This window comes from Notamacropus eugenii, chromosome 5 (assembly GCF_028372415.1).
Source record: "Notamacropus eugenii isolate mMacEug1 chromosome 5, mMacEug1.pri_v2, whole genome shotgun sequence".
Taxonomy (NCBI): Eukaryota; Metazoa; Chordata; class Mammalia; order Diprotodontia; family Macropodidae; genus Notamacropus; species Notamacropus eugenii.
The window spans coordinates 395,136,235-395,158,179 of NC_092876.1; the positions used below are offsets into that span (position 1 = coordinate 395,136,235).

At 36.9% G+C, this 21,945-nt stretch overlaps 1 protein-coding gene across 3 annotated transcripts in view; it reads left to right on the top strand.

Moving 5' to 3' along the window:
* DHRSX (dehydrogenase/reductase X-linked) overlaps positions 1-21,945 on the top strand; it is a 421,270-nt gene that overhangs the window by 73,863 nt on the left and 325,462 nt on the right. For all 3 annotated transcript variants that reach the window (XM_072614492.1, XM_072614494.1, XM_072614493.1), the window contains exon 2: positions 6,191-6,298. In XM_072614492.1, the coding sequence (XP_072470593.1) occupies positions 6,191-6,298 (108 nt within the window). The remainder of the gene's footprint in view (positions 1-6,190; positions 6,299-21,945) is intronic.

Below are 21,945 nucleotides of genomic sequence, written 5' to 3' on the forward strand. Positions count from 1 at the left end.
GGAAGAAAATGAACAATTCATAATTTTACTACAGAATCTCAAGAAGCCAAACTTTAGAGAAGATAAAGAATCAGTGTTTTGGTTTTCCCTATTATGACTTTGTTGGTCAATCAGTAAACATTTATTACGAACCTGCTATACGTTTAGGTAGAATCCTTTATTGGCCTTCCTACTCCAGGGGTGGAGGCCAGCTAAAGGAAAACAGTAGTGTGGCTAAAGTAAGAATGATTTACCTTTGTTCAACTTTGAGGTTTGTTTTTGATTTCACTTTTGAAAAATGTCTCTTCGAGGACATTATTCAACTTCACTATCTCGAAAATGTCTCATAATTAAGCCATCTAGTGAGTGATTTTTATTTTTTCCCAACTTCTAAGATATCTATGACACACTATTAAAATGTATAATTAATTTGTCTTGGATATTCTTTTCTTTTTACATCTTGAGTTCCAAATTCTCTCCCATTTCTCCCTCATCCACTGATAAGGCAAGCAAAATGGATCAAGTAATTATTCAGATGAAATCATGCAAAACATATTTTGATATTAGTGGTATCAGAAAAGAAACAAAAGCAAAAAAGAGAAAAGAGATCAAGAAAATTATATTCCAGTTTGCACTTAGAGTTCATCAGTTCCCTCTCTGGAGTTGGATAGCATTTTTTAATCAGGAGTCATTTGGAATTGTCTTGGATCATTGTATTCATCAGTGTAGCCACGTCTTTCAGAGTTGATAATCATTACATCATTGTTGTTATTCTGCACAGTGATATCCTGGTTCTTCTCGCTTCACTTTGCATCCGTTCACATTGGTTGTGTCATGCTTTTTCTCAAACCACCACCTCATAATTTCTTATAGCACAATATTACTTCATTACAGTCATATGCCACAACTTCTTAAGTTATTCTGCAGTTGGTGAATATCCTTTCAATGTCCAATTCTTTGCTTCCACAAAAAGAGCTGCTGTAAATATTTTGGAACACACACATCTATTTCCTTTTTCTTTGATCTCTTTGAGGGTACAGACCTAGTTGTGGTATTACTGAGTCAGAGGATAGGTAGGCACAATTTTAGGACCTTTTTGATGTAGTTCCAAGTTGTTCTCCACAGTGGCTGAACTGGTTCACAACTCTGCTAGTTTATTAGTATCCTATTTTTCTTCATCTTCTCTAGCATTTGTGATTTCTTTTAGATATGAGGTGGTACCTTAGAGTTGTTTTAATTTGAATTTCTCTAATGAACAGTGATTTAGAGAATTTTGTCATGTAACTAAAAATAGCTTTGACTTCTTCTGAAAGCTATCTGTTCTTGTCCTTTGACCATTTATCATTTGGGGAATGGCTCGTATTTTTATAAATTTGACTCACGTCCCTAAATATTTAAGTAATAAGGTCTTTGTCAGAGAAACTTACTATAAAATATTTGGTATTATTTCCTTGTCTATGGTACCTTTTAGCAAAATGGAATTTCCCTGATTATCTCCTTTAATTATACCTGTTTTGACTTTTGCTTTGTCTGAGATCATGATTGCTACCATGCCTCTTTTACTGCTTCAGTCTTGTATTTTAACTCTGTATGGGTCTTTTTATTCCAGGTTCATCTCTGGTAAACAACATATTGTTGAATTCTGTTTTTTAGTCCATTCTGATTTTTGCTTCCATTTTATGGGGGAGCTCTTTGCATTCACATTCACAATTGTGATTACTGTATACTTCCCTCCATTCTATTTTCTTCTGTTTATCCCCCCACCTCCTGTCTCTCCTCAAAAGTCTGTATTCTTTCTGACCACTATTTCCCTTTATCTGCCCTTCCTTTTATCATCCTCTCTCCTGTATATTTTTTATTCCCTTCCCCTTTTATTTTCCTGTTGAGTAAGGTCGATTTCTATATCCAAGTGAATGTGTATATATATATTTTTCTTCCCTCACTGAACCAATTTCAATGAGAGTGAGGTTCAAATATTGCCTCCTCATTTCCCTCTCCATCATAAAAACTCTTTCTTGCAAGCTTCTTTTATGGGAGAACATTTCCCCCATTCTACCTCTCCCTTCCCCCTTTTCCCAGTAAATCCCTCTTTGTTACCTCTTCATTTTTTTTGAGATCATCCTAATCTAATTAATTTATACTCATGCTCTTTGTTTATGTAGACATCTTTGCCCTAATAATAATGGAGTTCTTAGGAGTTACATGTATCATCTTCCCATATTAAGGAGGACCAATACCTTTGGTGTGAGGGCTTGCCAAGCATTTTTCAGGGCTGTTCATCTACATTTGGTGTCCATCTGGCACTCAGTTCTCACCTATGATTCCAAGAAGCTACACCTTGCATAGCAGCCACACCCTGGTTAAACTGTCTTGGCAGATGGACTAAATCAGGTTGAGGGTAACCATCTGCGAGTTAGGGAGATGTCTACCCTAAGTATGTGAACAATTCCCCTGGTGGAATGGGTGCTTGAAAACAATTTGCTCCAATGGCCATGAAGGTGGCTGAAGCAGGTGCTACGGAGCTCTTAGAGCTTGGTCAGAAATCAAAGATGCCAAGGGCTTCTTGGGTCATCTCCAGTTATCCTGACTTTTGTCTGGCCGCTGGACTCTGCAGCTTTGCCTCACTTAAATCCAATTCACCCATGAGTCAAGACATTATCCTGTGATGTCACTGGTTCTCTTTGAAAGTGAAGGACAAATGACCATCATCTTCCCATATAGGAATGTAAACTTTACTGAGTCTCTTTCGATTATTCTGTCATGTTTTCCTTTTCATGCTTCTCTTGGATCTTGTGTTTTGATGTCAAATTTTCTATTCAGCTTTTTTTTTTTAAATCAGGAATTCTCGAAAGTTCTCCCTTTCATTAAATGTCCACATTTCCCCCAAAAGATTACATCCTATTTTGCTGGGTAGATGATTCTTAGTTGTAATCTAGTTGTAGTCCTAGCTCCTTTCCCCTCCAGAACATCATATTCCAAGCTCTCCAGTTCTTTAGTGTAGAAACTGCTAAATCTTGTGCTATCCTGACTTTGACTCCATGATATTTGAATTATTTTTTTCAGGCTGCTTGCAGTATTTTTCCCTTGGCCTGGAATTTGACTGTAATATTCCTGCGAGTTTTCATTTTGGGATCTCTTCCCAAAGGTGATGGGTGGATTCTTTCAATTTCTATTTTACCCTCTGGTTCTAGGATATTAGGACAATTTTGTTTGATAATTTCTTGAAAGATGATATCTAGGTTCTTTTTTTTATCATGGTTTTCAAGTAGTCCAGTAATTCTTAAATTATCTTTCTTCAGTCTATTTTATAGGTAAGTTGTTTTTCCAGTGAAATATTTTACATTTTTTTCTTACATTTTTTCATTGTTTGAGTTTGTTTTATTGTTTCTTGATGTCTTTTGGAGTCATTAGCTTCCACTTGGCCAATTCTAATTTTTAAGCAATTATTTTCAATGAGTTATTGTGCCTATTTTTCCACTTGGCTAATTCTGCTTTTTTAAGGAGTTCTTTTCTTCAGCATATTATTGTGCCTGTTTTACCCTTAGGCCAATTTTATCTTTTAAAATATTATTTTCTTCAGTATTTTTTGTGTCTCTTTTAATTCTCTTTTCATAATTTTCTTTCATCACTTTCATTTCTTTTCCCAATTTTTCCTCTAGCACTCATCTTTTTCTTTACCTCTTCTACAAATTTTTGTTATGCTTCAGTCCAATTAACTTTCTTCCTTTAAGATTTTGTCTTAAAAACAGTGTTGTTTTTTTCTGAGTTTATGTCTTGGTCTTCCCGGCCACTGTAGTAGCTTTTTATTTTCAAGTTATTTTTTTTTTTCCTTGTTGGCTCATCCAGCTTCATTCTTGACTTTGAACTTTATGTTAAAGTTAGGCTTCAGCTCACCTCGGGGTGGGATGGCACTGTCCCAGGCATCAGGCTTTTTCATGTTTCTGTTTTCAGAGTTAGTTCTCTGGGTCTGCAGGTTTTTTGGTGTTCCCAAGGTGATGTTATCTGGAGAGAGGTGTGGTGGCTGCTCTCTTGGTCTGTGCTCCATTGTTCTGCTCCCCTGCAGCTACAAGCACTAGCATTCCTCTGTGCCCTGGAACTGTGTCCTGGTCCTTTGCTCTTCTGCAATCACAATTGTATGTTCTGTTCTCCACCTTGAAACCAACCAGGGATCCTACTCTCTTGTAGGAGAGAGACCACCAACACTCTTCTCTGCGTTGGAACTAGGGCCAAAACATATGGGCAATAAAGGTGACAGTCAGTGCTACACCCAGCAACAGCATCAGGTCCCCTGTAATCTCTTTCTGACCACTTGTCCAGCCACCTTATTATCTCTGGGCTGAGAACTCGTGAAGCTGCTGCTGTCGCTGCTGTCGCAGCTACTTCCAAGGCCTACCACGGTGCATCTGTCACCCTTTGGGTCATCTTCTGTCCTGTCAAATTTTACCTGCCAATCTCCTAAGTTGTCATAGGCTGGAAAAATGTCTCACTCTGACCTTTTGTTGGTTCTGCTGCTCCAAAATTTGATTTGAGGAGTTCTTTTAAAGTTATTTGGAAGGAAATGCTGGGAGAGTTCAGCTAGATTGCCTCCTGTGTTCTACCATATTGGCTCACTCAGATATGTTTTTGTAAAGGAAAATAAAACTAACATACATTTATTATTTGTCTAACTCTGAAATCACAAATCAGATTTAAGCATCCCCTATTACATTTAAATAAACACTCAGATGGACCTGTAATGTCATCTTTGTGAGTATTTTTGACCACAGATTACAAACATTCCATACTTTTCCATCCTGTGCCCTTCCCCATTTTCATAAATCTTCCATAGGTCATCCACCCAATACACAGTTATCTTTCCTTTGGTTCTTTGAATGTCTCAGAGGTATATTTATTTCTCCTTTTCTTGATACATAACTGACCTTTTCTGGTCTTTCATGGATAATTTATATATGGCTATATGTATTATGACTTTGCTTTGGCAGTCCCTCATGCCTGAAATGTGCCCTTTCTTTACCTCTGCCTCTACTGGAGAATCTTTTGTTTCCTTCCAAACTCAGTTCAAGCACCACCTTCCACATGAAGCCTTTCCTCATTCCCTTAGCTGCTCCACTCCATTACCTTGTATTCATTATTTTACATCCTGAAACATAGTACATGCTATTTTTTCTAGCAGGGTATGAGCTTGTTGAAGATAGGTAATTTCATTTTTTTTATTGTGTTCCCAGTGCCTGTCATGCTTCCTGGCACATAGTAGGTACTTAACAATTGCTTGTCCATTATTTATACTCACTATATGTTTTTGTAATGCTGTATGAATAATCTGAAGTTTTGATTCTTCTGAGATAGTGGTATATGATGAGTTGTAGCTGTAATATGGACCTAGCTCAAGTGCTAACTCCCCCCCCCCCCCCAAAGACAGTAGGTTTATAGCATTCTTTGGGGCATCATCTACTCAAAACCACAGCTCATAAATCCCCAGAGATATTTTCTTTACTAGAGTAATCAGGGGACACAAAAAGTAATTTACTTGAAGGAAAAGTCAAATTATACTATAAAAGATTAAATCAAGGACAGTTAATCACTGCACCCAACAAAAAATGACTGAGTCCTCCCTGCAAATATGTATGACGGAAAAGAGGAGGAAAGAACACAGTTCTTGGCTACTGCTTTCACATAACAGCATGAAAAATGTTCGGTCAATGTCCTCAGCACTCACATTATGTACACTGGACCTTGGCTTACACACACACACACACACACACACACACACACTCACTCACACACATTAGCTTCATGAGTGAGTATTTTTACTTAGAGCCTTTGGGTATCTTCACGTACCTCAGAAGGGTTGTCTTGGCATAAAACCCTATAGGCTAGGGAAAAATAACCCTCTTTCCCTGTTGCCATTACGTTTCTGTTTTTCTCTTACTGCTGGTTTTCTAAGGACCTCCAACCTTTGGAAAAGTTCAAATATTTCCTCTCCATACAGTCTTGGGAAAGAGAGCCTCACTGTCTCTAGCTGTAAAGACTTATGGGAATAGGACATATTTCTATAGATTATTCAACTGTACAGCCTCTCTGGGAGAATATTGGTGTTACAGAGAGAAGCTTTTCTAGTAATTGCCAGTTTAAGGTTATATTTTGTTTATATTCCCCAAAATATTTGATGGCACTCTAATGAGGATTTACCTGTATTTTTTTTCCCATACAGCTTTTTCTTCACAACATGGAAATGTTGCCATAGTGACTGGAGGGCTTTCTGGAATTGGCTTTTCTACTGCAAAGCATTTGGCGAAACTTGGCATGCATGTCATAATAGGTAATAATTTTGATAATGAATGTGCATTTTGTATGCTGGGGGAAAATCAGTTCTTTAGTTTCTAAGATATACTAGATTGGTTCTTTGAAATATGATTCATAATCAAAAAACCCCACAAAATGTGCTTATGTAAAGTCAGCAAAGTAGAATGGGGAATTGGTCTCCAAAGGGGGAAAACAAAGTTAGAGCTCAAAAGGAATTCATTAACTGGGAAAATAAAACTATTCTGTTTTTCTATGCAATTTACAAAAATCACTGTGTAAAAACAAGTGTTTATGAGGCTTGGATGTGGGCCACACTCCCATCATTTCTCACATTCTTGTTTTCTGAAACAAGAGTATTTTCATACTCTTAAGTCTCATTTTTTTAAAGTTGGATTTTCTAGTAAACTTCTTTTTCCTTCCTTTTTGGCTGTCTACTTGTTGTCAACTTCATATCTCAGTAACTTATCCCAAGTTAGTTGCTTCTCTTTGACCAGGAAAGGTCATCAACAATTAAATGACACCACAGCTGAAATTAAAGCTTTTCAAATTGATCATTGTGGTACAGGGATTCTTAATTTAAGGTCTATGAATTTTATGTGTGTATATTTGCATGTAAGTATATATACACCTATATATGCATATGCATATATGCATATAGATATATAGTGTATATGTATGTATATACAATTACACACATATGTTATTGTATTTCAGTATAATTAGTTTCCTGTGTAGTCCTCTATGTCTTAGTTTATGCACTTAAAAACAATATTCTGAGAAGGATCCGTAGGCTTTACTGACTTCCAAAAGGGTCACAACAATATTAAAGAAACTCTACAGTGAAAGCGTCTTGTTATCATATCACTAAGAGACAAAATGTTTTGAGTCAGGCTCAATTCATCATCATGCATTCAAGTATGGCCAAATGGCAACTTTGCTGAAGTTGGGAGTGGACAAAACACTTTCCAATAATGAACTCAGTTACCTTACTAAGTGGTAAGATCCTTATGCTTGGAAGGCATCATGTATGACCTCCCACATCCCTGTAAGGCATGCTATAGTGGATATTTCTACATGAGATGATCTCTAAAGTTCTTTCCAATTCTAATATTCTATACTTCTTATTTTCAGAAGCCTGGAGTTCCATCATAGTCAGGAAAAATTTAAATCTCCAAATGAAGATGAGATTTTGGGAGTGGTTCTGAATTTATATTCTTTCTGGCAGCCCTACTCCCTACTAATGTTATCTTATTAATTTTTATCTGTACTTGATGAGTAGTTTTTTTATTTGTAAAAGAAAATCTTATTAAGGAGTTTCTTCTCTTTTCTTCAGTAATTTTCTCAAGACACTGACAAAATGTCCCTTTGCCCTTTCTTAAACCAGCTCCTGTCTCCTTAAGAACAGTTCTAGCACTTTCCATTAGGGAGCTGAACTCCAGCTCATGAGTTTTAACATTTTTGTATTTCCTTTAACCTTCCTTTCTGAAAAATGATTGCAATATTTTTCATTTCCCTATTCCATGGTCTTTCTATATTTTTACCTGCCTTTCAAATACAGCCATTTCTTCACATGATTTCCTGCCTCCTGTGACCCATCGTTCACTTGTGTGTAATAGAGCCAGTCTAATGAAGCATATTCATCAGGCTTCACAAACTTTAGCTCTTTACTTTCTCTGCTTCGATGTTTTTCCTTTCTCTTCAAAGAATACTTTTATTTTAAAGTATTTTTGCTTTTATTACCACTTATGTTTTCTTTTCCTCCTTGGTGTTTGGAGGTGAGGTGAACTGCATTAGAGTTTCTCCTAGCCCTTTGCCGTTCAGTTATATTAGTCTTTACAACTTTGTAATAGTTTGATCTTTGTTTGTTTGTTATTCCTATGAGCTTTGGTATTTCTACAATCATTGGAGACAATTTTCTGACGGAGCTGGAGGGCCAGGACTTCTTTTGTTAGGATTGTTTTTTTCTCTCTTTGCCCTACTTATCTCTGTCATCTTCCTTCTCACACTTACTGAAAGAGAACGAAGACCATGGCTTCTCCCTCACCCACCCCTTTACTTTCACCCCTATTGGAATAGATATGTAATACTGTAAGCAAAATTCTGTTTAGATGGGAATAGTGTTGAGGAAAAAAGAATTATTGAGGAATATTATAAGATACATTCACCCTTCTTTCTCCTCTAGATTTGAAGGTGAGTTTAGTAGATGAGATTTGACTTCCCACCAGGAACAGGCATGTCCCTGTGATAGATTAGCCTTCCCTTCCTCCCCCCCCCTTTACTCCTTTTTAAGGGAATCTGAGGTTATCAACCCAACTTCTACTTCCTAACTCTTTTTCTGTCCCTTGGCTACTTCCCTTATATCTATGACTGTTGAATGGCCAGGAAGGGCAATGGAATGGGAATTAGATTATGGAAATTCCTGGATATTTTCTTCAGATTTATAACTGACCCATTTAAAGTTTGCTGACACATGAAGATATGTAGGAATGCAGAGGGGGATTGGAGGGGGATTGGAGAAAGATATATACATTCCTCCTTATCTTCATGGGGATCGGTCAGTCCTTCTTCCTTAAGTGTTCCTTATGTCTCTTCCACTTCACCATCTCCCCTGATGGGACTTAACTTCTCCATGATCCAGGAGGGCAGGAGGTTGAGTGAATGGCAAGAGAATTAGAGAAGGGGAGCTGAGGCAAGGAAGATTGGGGAAGGAGAGAACAGGATTCCTAATCCTGTCTCAGCTCCTTTTGGAGCCAGAAAGAAACCTGAACCAAGAATCAGGAACCAAACTTCCTGGTATTTCACTTCATTCATTGATTCACTCATTCAGTAGAAATTTCTTGTACACTTAATATGGACAGTTTTCAATTCATATATATTTACATTGTGCAAATTTGAATTTCTATAAAGAATTATAGAAGGCATAGCAAGATATCATAGAAATATGTATGAAGAGAGTTTGGAAAAAACTTTCAAAGAAGTTACAAGATTGTAAAATTAGTATAGAAATTAGAACTAAAATTGGATGAGAATGCTGTGGAGGAGGAGAGTCTTATGGAGAAGAACTGATGAATGAGGATGTGATGGAGCTGCTAGCTGTAGAGATAGCAGAAGAAGAAAGAGAAGCCTTAGAACCTGAGGTTGAACCCAAAAAGTTCGCAGTGAAACACTGGGCAGAAGCATTTCATCATTTGAATAAATTTATTTTCTTGAACTGAAAAGATGGAAACAAATACATCAAGATTTTTTAAAGTTCTAAAAGTAGTTGAGGATGATATTGTTTGCTATTGATAATGTTTAATATAAAATTTTGGATTAATCTCTTTGTTCTCTCTGAAGTAAACTCAGAGAGTGCCTCTTCCTATGTCAGCAAAAGCCAGCCAAGGCCGACTCTACACTCCTTAAGGAGACCTTTAACCTAAGACACTATATCTTGAATAATGAGACTTCCCTTTGTATCTTATTATCTATAGACACATACTATGTTATGAATAATGGGACTTTCCTTTATATCTTATTATCTATAGATACATACTATGTTATGGCATATTAATAGTAAAGAAAAAATAGGCATCCTGGGTTTTTATTGAACATTGTTTGCCCTTTCCTGTGTCAGTTATCTGTTTAGGGCGGGAAGCCTGCCACTTACTAGTGGTGGGATTTCTTTCCTTATCACCAAGACATATGCTTACCCAGCCTGGAATCCCAAGGCCTGACTGACATTGCTTTGTTAATTGTCCTGTCTTGCTGAATTTATGATTTGCTTAATTGGGAGAGTTTCTTTCTCATGGCAAAATGTACTTAAGACAGATGATTTCTGTACTAGGTAGTCAGAGTCACCTCTGACTCCATAGCTATGACTGTTATCTTTAAGAGGGAATCAATTAATTAATAAATAACGCATGCCTTTAGTCTGATGTCTTTCTTTTAACCAAGTTTTCAGGTTAACACTATTATCAGATATAAAACAAAAAAAAAAAAAGAGCCAATGTCCAAACATCTCTCAGTAGCTTTACTGAAAAAGTTGTGCAGGCAACCAACTGCCAGTGATAAAGGCTCAATGCCAGGGTGGGGAAGGAGCAGCGTACTGCACACTTATATTAACTTTTCTGTACAGTACTGTGCATAGTTTGTTATTAACTTTACCTTTCATTCTATAATTCTCTTATCATTGTATAGCACTTAATATGTCTACATAATAGTATATTTTATGACTTGTGTAAAAGTATTATTACTTGTATATTTGGCTAATATGGTAGGGGCAGATTCTTAATTTGTAAAAATTGCTTTAGGTCTGCTGAACAGTCTGCTTTTGTAAAGTGAGAACCATCTATGTATGTGTACAGGTATTATAATATTACCAAGATGAATAATATGTCATCCTTGGCTTCAAAAAGAATAGACTTTATATTTATTCCATTTTAGGAAAGTCACAGCCTCTTTGGGATTCAGCTTCTTCAGCTGTGAAAGGATCCAGTTAGACTAGATTTTCTTCAGTCATTTCCTCTGAGCTTTTGTAAGAGGCAATCAGTCAATAAGCAAACAATAATGTTAATAATAAATAGCTATGTAAGCTTTAGGATTTGCAAGCCACTTTATAACCATCATCTCCTTTTGTCCTCACAACTAGTCTGGGCAGTAGGTACTATTATCTCCAATTTACAAATGAGGAAACTGAGATTGAGAGAGGTTAGTAAATGACCCAGGGTCACACAGCTGGATTTGAATTCATGTCTTCCTAATTCCACAGCCCACACTCTGTTATGCTGCTTAGCTGTCTCTAGTGTAGTATTTGTAATCAACCAACTCAATTCAATAAACATTGGTTAAGCACCCACTGTGTGCCAGGCACTATGTTAAACACAGGAGATATAAAAAGAGGCAAAAGACAGTCCCTGACCTCAAGGAGCTTAATCAATCAATAAGTGTGATGTAATAGAGATCTTGCTCTTTTACTGATATTTTGAAAAACCTCAGACTTATTATGAAGTCCAAGATTGAAAAGAAAAAATATTATTTAGAAGAAATTAGGTTAGTGTAGGGGGAGGGGAAAGTGTCATCCCTTTGTAAGAGAACAGCAGCCAAAATGCTTTTGGGTTGAGAAGACTGCTAAATTCTTTTTTTAAATATTTTATTGATTTTTTTGTTTTTTACACTTATTTCCTAAAGACCTTCCTCAAACAATCTGTAATGCTAATCAGAGAGTTAAAGATCTTCCCTACTCATTAATTGGTCTGCCCATTAAGGAAAGCTTAATCAAGGCCCAGACCTTTTGTTAATTTCTAATGTGCTGGTTCTCAAGGGTTGTGATGCCCTTGGGCTCTGAAAAATGTATAAATACTCTGAGCTGAGGTTTTACTTTGGGGCTTACTCGTTGGAAGTCTTTGTTTGTCCAGAGGAGACTCTGGGCAGCCTCCAAGGAGCCCCTCTCTCCCTTGGAAAACCCAGATGATGGTGCTTTTCTCTCTGGTAACTACGTACGTATGGTCAGACAGTTATCTGTCTGTTGACCTGTGACGTATGTATTGCTTACGGTCAGACAGTTGGAAGCCCTGTCTGTTGGTTGGTCTTTGTTTTTCTGAAGTTCAGGGTGTTGACTTTTTCCCTTGAACCAAGCAAGTGATATATGTGCTTGATTGAACTGTTTGTTGACCCCTCCAAAGTTACCTTTCCGTTTAGAAAAGCAGGTCTAAGAACATGTAATAGCAGACCCTCCTGGGGATGTTGGGGTGCTTGTTTTTATACCACTCTCGAAAGAAAGTATAATTAAATAAAGCACACTAAAATCTTCTCCATGCCTGACAACTAATTCCTTATTCTATACCTATTGTTTGCCCTCTTTCTGCTGAGAAGATAGATATGTATTTCACCATTAGTTTTCTGAATTCAAGATTGGTCATCATAGGAACTAATAAACTCTTACTAAGTATTAGTAGATAGACCTGTTGCAGACTTTCTGATAGTAGATTAGTAGATCCATTAAAAATCACTTGTATTATGAAGAATACCTTTTCCTTCAGATAGTGATTTTCTCACTAGTGGGAGGTCTGCTTTTCCCGAATTTTTTTTCTTCTCTTCTTGAGGGTAAAGAGAAAGCCAGAATCATGAAGCCATTTCCATTGTTTGAAAGAGTTTCCAATTTTCATATTTAAGGTCTCCTTTGGGTTTGAAGCTTTATACACTCAATCAATCCAGTTAATTATAAAACATTTACAGCATAAGGGTGGTTTTGAGAGGCCAATTAAACATTTTCTGAAGGGTTCACTTTTTCATTCTCTGTGACAATTTGATTTAATTTCACTTCTTGAAAAATTATATAAGATGAAATTTTGATTTAAGAAATATATTAATTCAGATATAACTGAATCTTGCTATTTCAATAGTATCTTTATTCAATATGTTATGAATTACTTGTTAAATAATTAAAACATTTTCATGGAATTTAAAAAAATTATTATTTTTAAAAATTTTATTGTTAATTTATGCAGTAAAATAAGCATTTCCATAACCGAAAAATAAAAAAAGATGACTGTACATGAAATTGCAGATCTACTCATTACAATTTGCTATTACTTCCAAATATACAACAAAATCATGTCAATTTCTTTTTTTCTTCCCCCGTTCCCCAAAGGGAATGAAGACTATAACCTATTTCTAATTCAGTTGACATCATGTTCTGAGAAATTCAACCTTTCTGACTCTAAAATATAAATTCTAAGTAGAATTCCTTTAAAATATGTTGACATTTTTATTTGATTAGTGAAAATTTTTTGTGACTTCATGCTTTACAATTTACTAAATTCTTTAGTTGTGAAAGCTAATATTGCATTTCTGGCAGGCTAGGTTTTTGTACAAACCTGTGATTTCATTAGTGTGAGAATTTCTAGTGTGGAAACTCCTCTATAGACTGTTTCAAAAGTCTTAGGTCCATTTAGTAATTTACAATGCCACTACGACTTTTGGCACACCCTGTATTTTGTAGCCTTAGAGGCTTTCCTTTGAGAGTTGGAGTGACTTACCAATGATCACCCAGATAGTAAGAGTCACAGGCAGAACTTAAATCTAGTGCTTCTTGACTTTAAGGCCCATCCATTATCCAGAGCTTCCTTTTAAAGCTAGTAAGCTATGCCCTGCCAGAAATTGTATTCTTTCATTCAAGTCCTAAGATGGTGCTCTTAGAGATGGTCAGCCCTTCCATCCAGTGTGGGATAGAATTGAGTGAAGTGAGAACACATTAGCAGCTGGGAAAATGTAATGTAGTTCTCACTTTATGCTGTATCAGGTGGCATGTATCCACCTCAAAAATAATAAAGAAAGGAAGGAAGAGGAAAAGAAAGAACAAGAGTAAGAAAGAGAAGAAGAAGAAAGAAAAGCAAATTAATTCTACTCTTGCAGAGTAGCTTCAGTCTAGATTTGTGGTTATAGTCTTGCCTCTGGAAAGTTACTATACAAAAGCATGTTAACTAAGGAGCATGGCATCTTCATTGGCCCTTTCCTGCAGGGCACAACCTGACTCACTGTCCATGTACTTCTGTGTGAGTGCCTGCTGTGTACAAGGCACTATTATGTATGTATGTAAAAAGAAACATTCCATGTTTTATTTTACTTGGTGCACAGCATAGTGTCTTATACATAGTAAATGCTCACATAGTTGTGCATAGATCATGGGCCAGGTGTGCCCCTCAGGTCAATGGGAATACTTCTCTTAGGTGTGAAGGCCCACTTGTCCTATGCTTAATGCATGCATCTAGGTGCTCACTGACTATGTGCTGTCAATAGTCAATCAGACCTTTGCAAAATTTATGTGAAAATTAGGTTTATTACAAGAGAAGGGAGAACATGTATGTGGAACCCAAAGCCAGAGCAAGGAGTTCACAGTCCTTGTAGATGTTTGCATATTTATAACAGCAGGACAAAGGAAGAAGGAGAAACCAGAATCTCCACCTAAGCAGATGTGGCATGGGAGGGGAAAGGTGCAGGAAAGATGGGAAAAGGACAAAAACCCCTCCAGAAGGGGAGGAGCAAGGCGATGGCAAAAGCTGCATTTTTTTTTTCCTTGGGAACTGCTAGACTATGAAATATACACTTATCTGTAAGGGACCCAGCTGCACAAGCAATTTCTCAGTCTGTCAGAGACTGGCTGGCACCTGTATTGGCTTCCAAGGACACACACAGAATGTAGCTTGGGGTGCAAACAACAAAATTTATATCAGCTCCTGGGTGGTGGTGGTGGTGTGGGTGGGCTTCATCCTTGGCACATTGCTGTCTGGGTCCAGTGTTTCTGGAAAATATGGCAACTTCAAGAAGATAGGTTCAGGGGAACCCTTAACAGTCCTTAACGGTGCCTAAACACTCATTTTCCTAGAGAGAATAAAAGACTTAGCTGTTATGTGACCACATTTTGATTTAAATAAATACTTTAATCAATGAGAAAATAAGCAAATTTATACAGCTAGGTGGCACAGTGGATAGAATAGTGGTCCTGCAGTCAAGAAGCCTTGAGTTCATATCCAGCCTCAGATGCCTGTGTGACCCAGGACAAGTGAATTAACTGTTTGCCTCTGTTTCCTTATGTTTAAATGGAAGTGATAATAGCACCTACCTCCAAGGGTGGCTGTAAAGATCAAATGAAATAATTATGATAAAGTACTTAGAATAGTTCCTGACACATAATAGGTGTTAGATAGATGTTAGCTGTATTATTATTTTTATTATTATTATATTAATGTCACAACTTTTGAAAAAGTTGTGAATTTACCTTTCTTAATTTGCTTTTAATTTTAGCACTTAGAGATTGAAAGGTTCTCTTAGATTATTCCTTTCGTCTCTTGCCAATCCAGATATCCCTGAAAGTAAAAATCAAATAAGTTATAATATATCTCTTTAAGAAAGCTTGAAGTGCAAACTACTTTTACTGACTTGTCTTCTTGATGTATGCTACTTTGAACTTCACAGAAGGTGGTTTGCTTATTTATTTATTCTCTTTAGTTTTCACCCAAAGGAGATTTGCTTTGCAGTATCAATTTCAGATATCTCCAATGTGGGAGGAAAAAAACAAACTTAAGCTGAAGACATTTTCAGTTTTATGATGGCTACTCTTATTTGTTTGAAGTCATTCCTGCAAAATCATGGGAGTATTTCAAAAGAAGTTCTCATAATAACTGATAGGTAGTTAGAGTGGGTTTGTGGCAGTGGATTAAATATGTTAATGAAGTCATGATTTTGTCAATGCAGATATTCCCTCCTGTGTTATAGCAGCGTCATTGAGTTAAAATATACAGGTGAATGTAACTGGGGACTGCACCAGGCTCACCTTTGTTTTTTTTCAGCTGACCAGGTATGTTGGCTTAGTACTTGGGTGCTTTGGAAAAGAAAAACACAGGATGCTCCCCTCTGTCTTATGGCAGGCATAATGCTGAGAAGTCTTAGTGATTCAGGATGATGCTGTAAGCTCAGAGTTGTCTTTTGCACCATCACTGCATTGAATACTGAAGCAGGAGACTGCCTCATAGTATTGATCATAAAGGAGGAAGGGGTGGTACCTCAGTGAGCTTTTTAAAAGGTAATGACTCCACCCTTAGCATACTTTTCCTTACTTCCTCCAGGTGGCATCAAGTAACCCTGAGACTTCTAGCGAGGGGTGGAGGAAACCTGGCCCTCTTCCACTCTGGCAGAATGGTAATCACTCCCAGCTAGAGCAAGGGGACTCAATTAGGTGAATGCCACTGAGTCCTCCTGGTTGTCTTTTCCAGATCTGTGTTTCCATTCCTGATTAGGGGACTAAACTTCAACCTGGAGATTGACATTCCCAGGCTTGAAAGTTAGCTTGTGATTCTGGCTTGTCTGGAGGGCCTTAGTTCATTGGGTGTTGCTAACTAGAGGCCAGAGGAGTTTCTTCTTGTAAAAATTAAGCACCGGCAGAAGAATGAGCCCAATCCCTGGCCAGCTTTATCTCTGCTGTACGGGAGGCAGTGCAGAAGCAAGGTGAAATCTGGAATGCCTTATGAATGATATTAATTAATTAATGAATGCCTTAATAATACCTTATGGTAGTCTTATGAATCCACTTCATGTTCATGACACAGCCTCCCAGCCAGTTGTAAAGGTTTTGTAACAAATTACTTAAGTTTTATCATTTAAGTTTTATTTTCTTTTTGTGTGTATAGGAAATATATCTATTCCATATATGATTCATACTGTTCATTTCATAACTTCCTATGCAACCTCTTGGGAAGAGCCTAGAAATGAGCTATAGCCTAAAATATAAGTAATGCCAGCATGAAGGAACATAGCAAGCAAAGAACAATTGTTTTTCTACAAGGTTAGGCTCTCTCAGGATGGGACCTGATCTGAAGCAAGTGAATGGCCCTCTTAGTGGGCCAAGGGTGTGCGCAGTGCCCTAGACTCTTGAGCCTTGTAAGCAGGTTCTTTATTAGAGAATAAAATTTGCTAATACTGATGTATTTACTATTAACAGTACCAAACTCTTTTAAAAGAATATCTGGCAATATCTTGATATTCAATAGAGGGTTTTAAAAGTGGCTAATTCAGTTCTGATTAGAGGAAAATTCTTGAATAGATTTCCAGAACCAGTATGTAATGGATTTGAATCTCCCCAGTATCAATCTTAGATGACAATAGTGTATCCTAAAATTCTTTGTAACTGGAAAGCTTTATAAAATAATATCTAATTATTACTTTTACAGTTATTTCGTACCTCAAACCTTCAAAAGATTCCCAGTTTCAAAGATCTGTTAGTGAAGAATCATTTATTAAACACAATTGTGCAAGGTACTGTGTTAAGTGCTGGGAATACAATTTTTTAAAAAAAATAGCTAACACTTACGTAGTACTTTAGAGTTTTCAAAGCAAAATTTAACCCTTTGAAACAGATGCTTTTATTATCCTCACTTTACAGGCGAGGGAAATGAGACTGAAAGAGATTAAGTCACTTGCTCAAAGTCCGAGGTATCATTTGACCTCAGGTCTTCCTGACTGCAGTTCAGCACATTATACACTAAAGCAAAAGTAGTCCAGGCCCTCAGGAGCTTACAGGATGATGGAAGAGACAATATGTAGATAACAAGATACATACAGAATAAGGGGAAGGTAATCTGTGGTGAAAGCACTAGGAAGGGGGGAGACAGGGAAGGGTCTCCGGGAATAGGTGGGACTTAGGTTGAGACTCGTTTCTGGTGAGGCAGTCCCAATTTTTCCATGTCTTAATCAGCAAATTTATGGGTTATTGTGCTTCTCTCATCCACCAAACAAAAACCCACACAGAAAAAGCTTTTTGTCTATTTTATGTTTAACCTTCAGGTGATAAACCTCTTGGCACTTAGCTCAGACCTATCCTCGCAGTCTGTCCATTTTGGTAGGACCTTCCTCAGCCTGCATTTAACTGCTGTAATTTTTGAGGTCATTTTCAGGCCATCATGAGTCATTGGAGCAAGCCCAAGTGGAGAACTGCTACCATCACTATTGTTACTATTATCATTATAATAAAGAAAGATTAACTAGGAATGAATTAGAAAATTAGGAGGGTACATTAAATCTTCACTTCTGCAGAACACTAAATATACCATAGTGTTTTGAAGAAAGCTAATGAGTTCTCCTAATGCTGAACTTACTGCGAACCTATGAGTAACTGGGCCTTGGGGAAAACTGAGCTTGGAAGCTTGGGCAGCGTCGTGTAGTGTTGTAGATGGTACCTCCTGACCTTACCTTACAGACTCATGCCCACTTGTACTTTCCATGTACCTGATTGCTCCCTGTTCTGTTTCCCAACTCTCCACTCCTTCTGTTATCTTCTAACTGCTTAATAGGGGTACTGGGAGGGCATACTCATGGTGCCTTGCAGAGTTTTCTCTCCCTATCATCCTTCTATTGAAAACTTATTTCACAAGGTATCATTCCTGCTGGGATTTTGAATGGTTTTCCTGCCATTGCCATCTAGGGTGTTAGTGCATAATGATAATTCCTCAAGGGGGTCACCCATTCCAGGTCCTTTTCATTTTAACAGGAAACAACATCTCTTAACCCAGAAGAATGTCAGCAGTGGCAGAGTGGCTAGTACGCTTGAATCTGATAAAGAAACACACTGCTCTTGTGTGCATAAGGTGGGGGGAGGAGGGGAAGGATGGAGACAGACCGAGAGAAGAAAGGGAGAGATTTAGGGGGGATAATGAAGGACATCGACCATCCAAGCGTAATTCCTAGCTCAGTACAAATGTCTAAATCTATAAAAATGATTACCATAGAAACTAGAACCCTTAAAATAATCTTGAAAATATGAGATATGTAATTATTTCCGAAAAAAAGGATAGAAGTGGATACCTACCCTGGGTTTAGCTGGGCCTGCCCTAGACTCAAAGTCACTCAGACCTCCTAACTCCTACCAAGGAGAGACAGACAAATTAGACAATGAGTCAGCTGGTTTCCCTGTTACCCACTAGATGAGAAGTTTTCTCTGTATTTGCACAGAAAAAGTTAAGGAGCCAGGATGTTCCCTGTTGCTCCATCATCCAGGAGTGAAATGAAATAGCAGGAATATTGACTTCCCTGTCTGTTAAATACAGAAGGAAAAGAATTGGAAAACTGACCTGTTGACCTCAACAGGAAAGAGTGGAAGGTCAAGAGCCTAGGACCTTAGGAATTCTGTGTACTTTTCTTGTTTCCCCTGTAGCATCTGATAAGCCTTGATTACTTTCTCTTTTTAAGGTTTTCATGACTCTACTTTTTCCTTCTAGTTGTTTTCAGTCTTCTTTGCTGGATCGTCATTCATTTACCACCCATATCCTTGAGCATGTCCAAAGGATTTATTTTTGTCTTTCATCCCTCTGTGTACTGTCTCACTTGATGACCTCCTTAGGTTCCATGGGTTTAATTTTCATATCTGTACAGATAGCTTGGGGTTCTGTAAACAGTCCCAGTTTCTTTCCTTATCTCCAGTTCTATATCACCAACTCCTTATTGGACATTTCAAACTTCAAGTTTGAATTTGGTGAAACTTATCTCGAGTTCTATATCACCAACTCTCTACTGGACATTTCAAAGTACAATTCCCATCAACATTATCAATTACACACATCCAGAAAATAAATAATCTTTTACCCCAAATCCCCCTTTTAGCAAGACAATTAGGTAAAACGTTAAGTGCTTACTATGTTCTGAGTATTGTAGAAATAATCTAATGGGGCAAGACAGCATGCAAAAGTAAGTAAGCTGAAAAAGGAAGGTACCCAACATGAGAATATGGAGGAAAAGACAGAGAAGTCCCCCCAAAGTGCAGCCAGCTGAGAAATAAGATGTTCTGACCTGAGCTCTCTCCTTAAATGTAGGTTTTGGAGTTCATGGTCTATTAACCAATCAGGACTGAGAGTGGTGATGAGGTGGTGTCCCAATGAGGTCTTGGTGATGGGGTGATTGTAGGATGATAAGACTTTTTTTTCCCAGTAATGAACTTCCTGGGGGCATGGTGGAAAATTTGGAGATGTCCCAAAGTAGTGTTGCCAGGTTAGAAATGAGAGAAATGATTAAAATATGGATCAGAACAGGGCGAAGGACTGGGTACTGGGGTAGTTTCTTAGAGGGCACCACCCAAGTAGATACCATTTCATTAATTACTTTTTTGGGATCTGCTTGTTTATTTATCAAGCTTATGTTTTTAAAAGCTTTTAACATTAGACATCAGGTCATTTAAAAGGAAATAGAAGAGGAAATATTCTACATATCTGAATTTTCCAGATAAATTAAGTACCATTTTTTTAACTTAAACCATTTTTTGGGCTAGAGATCTCCCTAAACTGTATTATATGCTTTCCTACCTTCTTAAAAGGAATATATAGAAAGAATATAATTTTCCTTTTTTTCAATACCCAATGAGAATATTCATCATGAATAATGACTGTTGGAGCCTGCTGTATGAAGGTGTGTATGTGTGGGGAGAAGGAGGAGTTGTTTGGGTTTGTAGATCTATTTGTTTTGTTCTTGGAGGTCTTTAACGCCTCACTCAATATGTTAGGTGTTTTCTGTCTTTTATTATCTAGCAGCCAATCCCACCCCTTCCACTTCAGAACTCTTTTTCCATCTTAATTTCAGATAATTCAGTCCAGAGAGTGTCTCCAGGTCAGTTCAGCAAAATAGAATGCACGATCCAGCTTACTTCAGAGTTCCGAGCTATTTTCTAGATAATTCTGTTTCCAGGCCAGATAAGTGAGTTATTTTTATGCTGCACATAATTAGGTTAGAGATATTCTATATATTATGCTTAAAAGGAAGAAACTGAACTGCTCAGTCAGTGCCTCTCTCTCTCTCTCATACACACACACAAACCTACCCACTCACACACACACATATACACACACACACGCACACACACACACCATTCAGTTACATATACACACTTTCTTGTCTTTTGGTCTCTTTCTCTTTCTCTCCTCATTTTAAGGTCATGTTTTAAAAATTGATTATTTCACTTCTTTCAGATATTTTCTTCTTCCTACCTCCTTTAACACAGAAAAAAAAAAACCCAACAACTCTTCTAACAAAATGTGAATATTCACACACAAAAAATTCCTATTCAGTTAATATCCAAAAATGTATGTACCATTCTGCAAATATATACTAAATATAGTCCATTACTTCTTTGTGAAGAAGTGGGTATCATCCTTATCATCAGTCCTCTAGAATCACAATTAATAGTTTTATTGATCAGAGTTCTTAATTCTTTCAAAATTGTTCATCTTTTTGCAGTGTGGTGGTTATAGTACACGTTGTTGTGATTGCTTGTTTCTTCATCAGTTCATAAATGTCTTCCCATGTTTCTTTGAAGCTATCTCTTTCATAATTTCTTATATAATGGTATTGCATCATTTCTATACCAAGTTTATTCAGCCGTTCTCAGACTGATAGGCCCCTCCTTATTTTATAGTTCTTTGCTTTTGCAAAAAGGCTGCCATAAATACTTTTGTACATATAGGACCTTTTCCACTTTCTTTAATCTCTCTCTTCCAACTTTTCAGGAATGCGTCATTTCCAGTAAGTGAGCTACATCTAAAATTTCATCAACAACTTTAGGTGTACAAAGAGATTTTCATATATTATCTCATTTGATCCTCACAAGATTTGAGCTAAACTTATACCTAAAATGAGAGCTGGAACCGATCTTGGGATTTTGTTTATCCATGTTACCACATGAAAATAATGTTTTGGTTTTTTTTTGGTATAAAACTTATGTTTTTTTCTTGGAGATTATTATATAAACATTTGTATTTTTATTATTTATTTATTATATTTTACTGTGATATAAGATTTTATAAGATTATTGTTACTGGAGTTACAAATTCTGAGATTTTTTTTTTTTTTTTTACTATCCAGCAAATATATTTGAACTTTGAGCATTTAGATCAAATAATGTGAAAAAAATTTTGTTCTAAATTTTCTTACTATACTTTTTTCTACACAGAGTCAGACAGAATTGAAAAATAGCTGAAGAAAATAAATTTAATTTGTGTGTATGTGAAAATATCTGATTTTCACTTAGCATGGTATTAATCGTTTTGTGCATGAACAAATGAACACATACACATATTCTTGAGTAATAAAAGAGCTCTTTAAAATATTCTTGTTTAATATTTGTAACTTAAATTGACAACTTTATTGGAT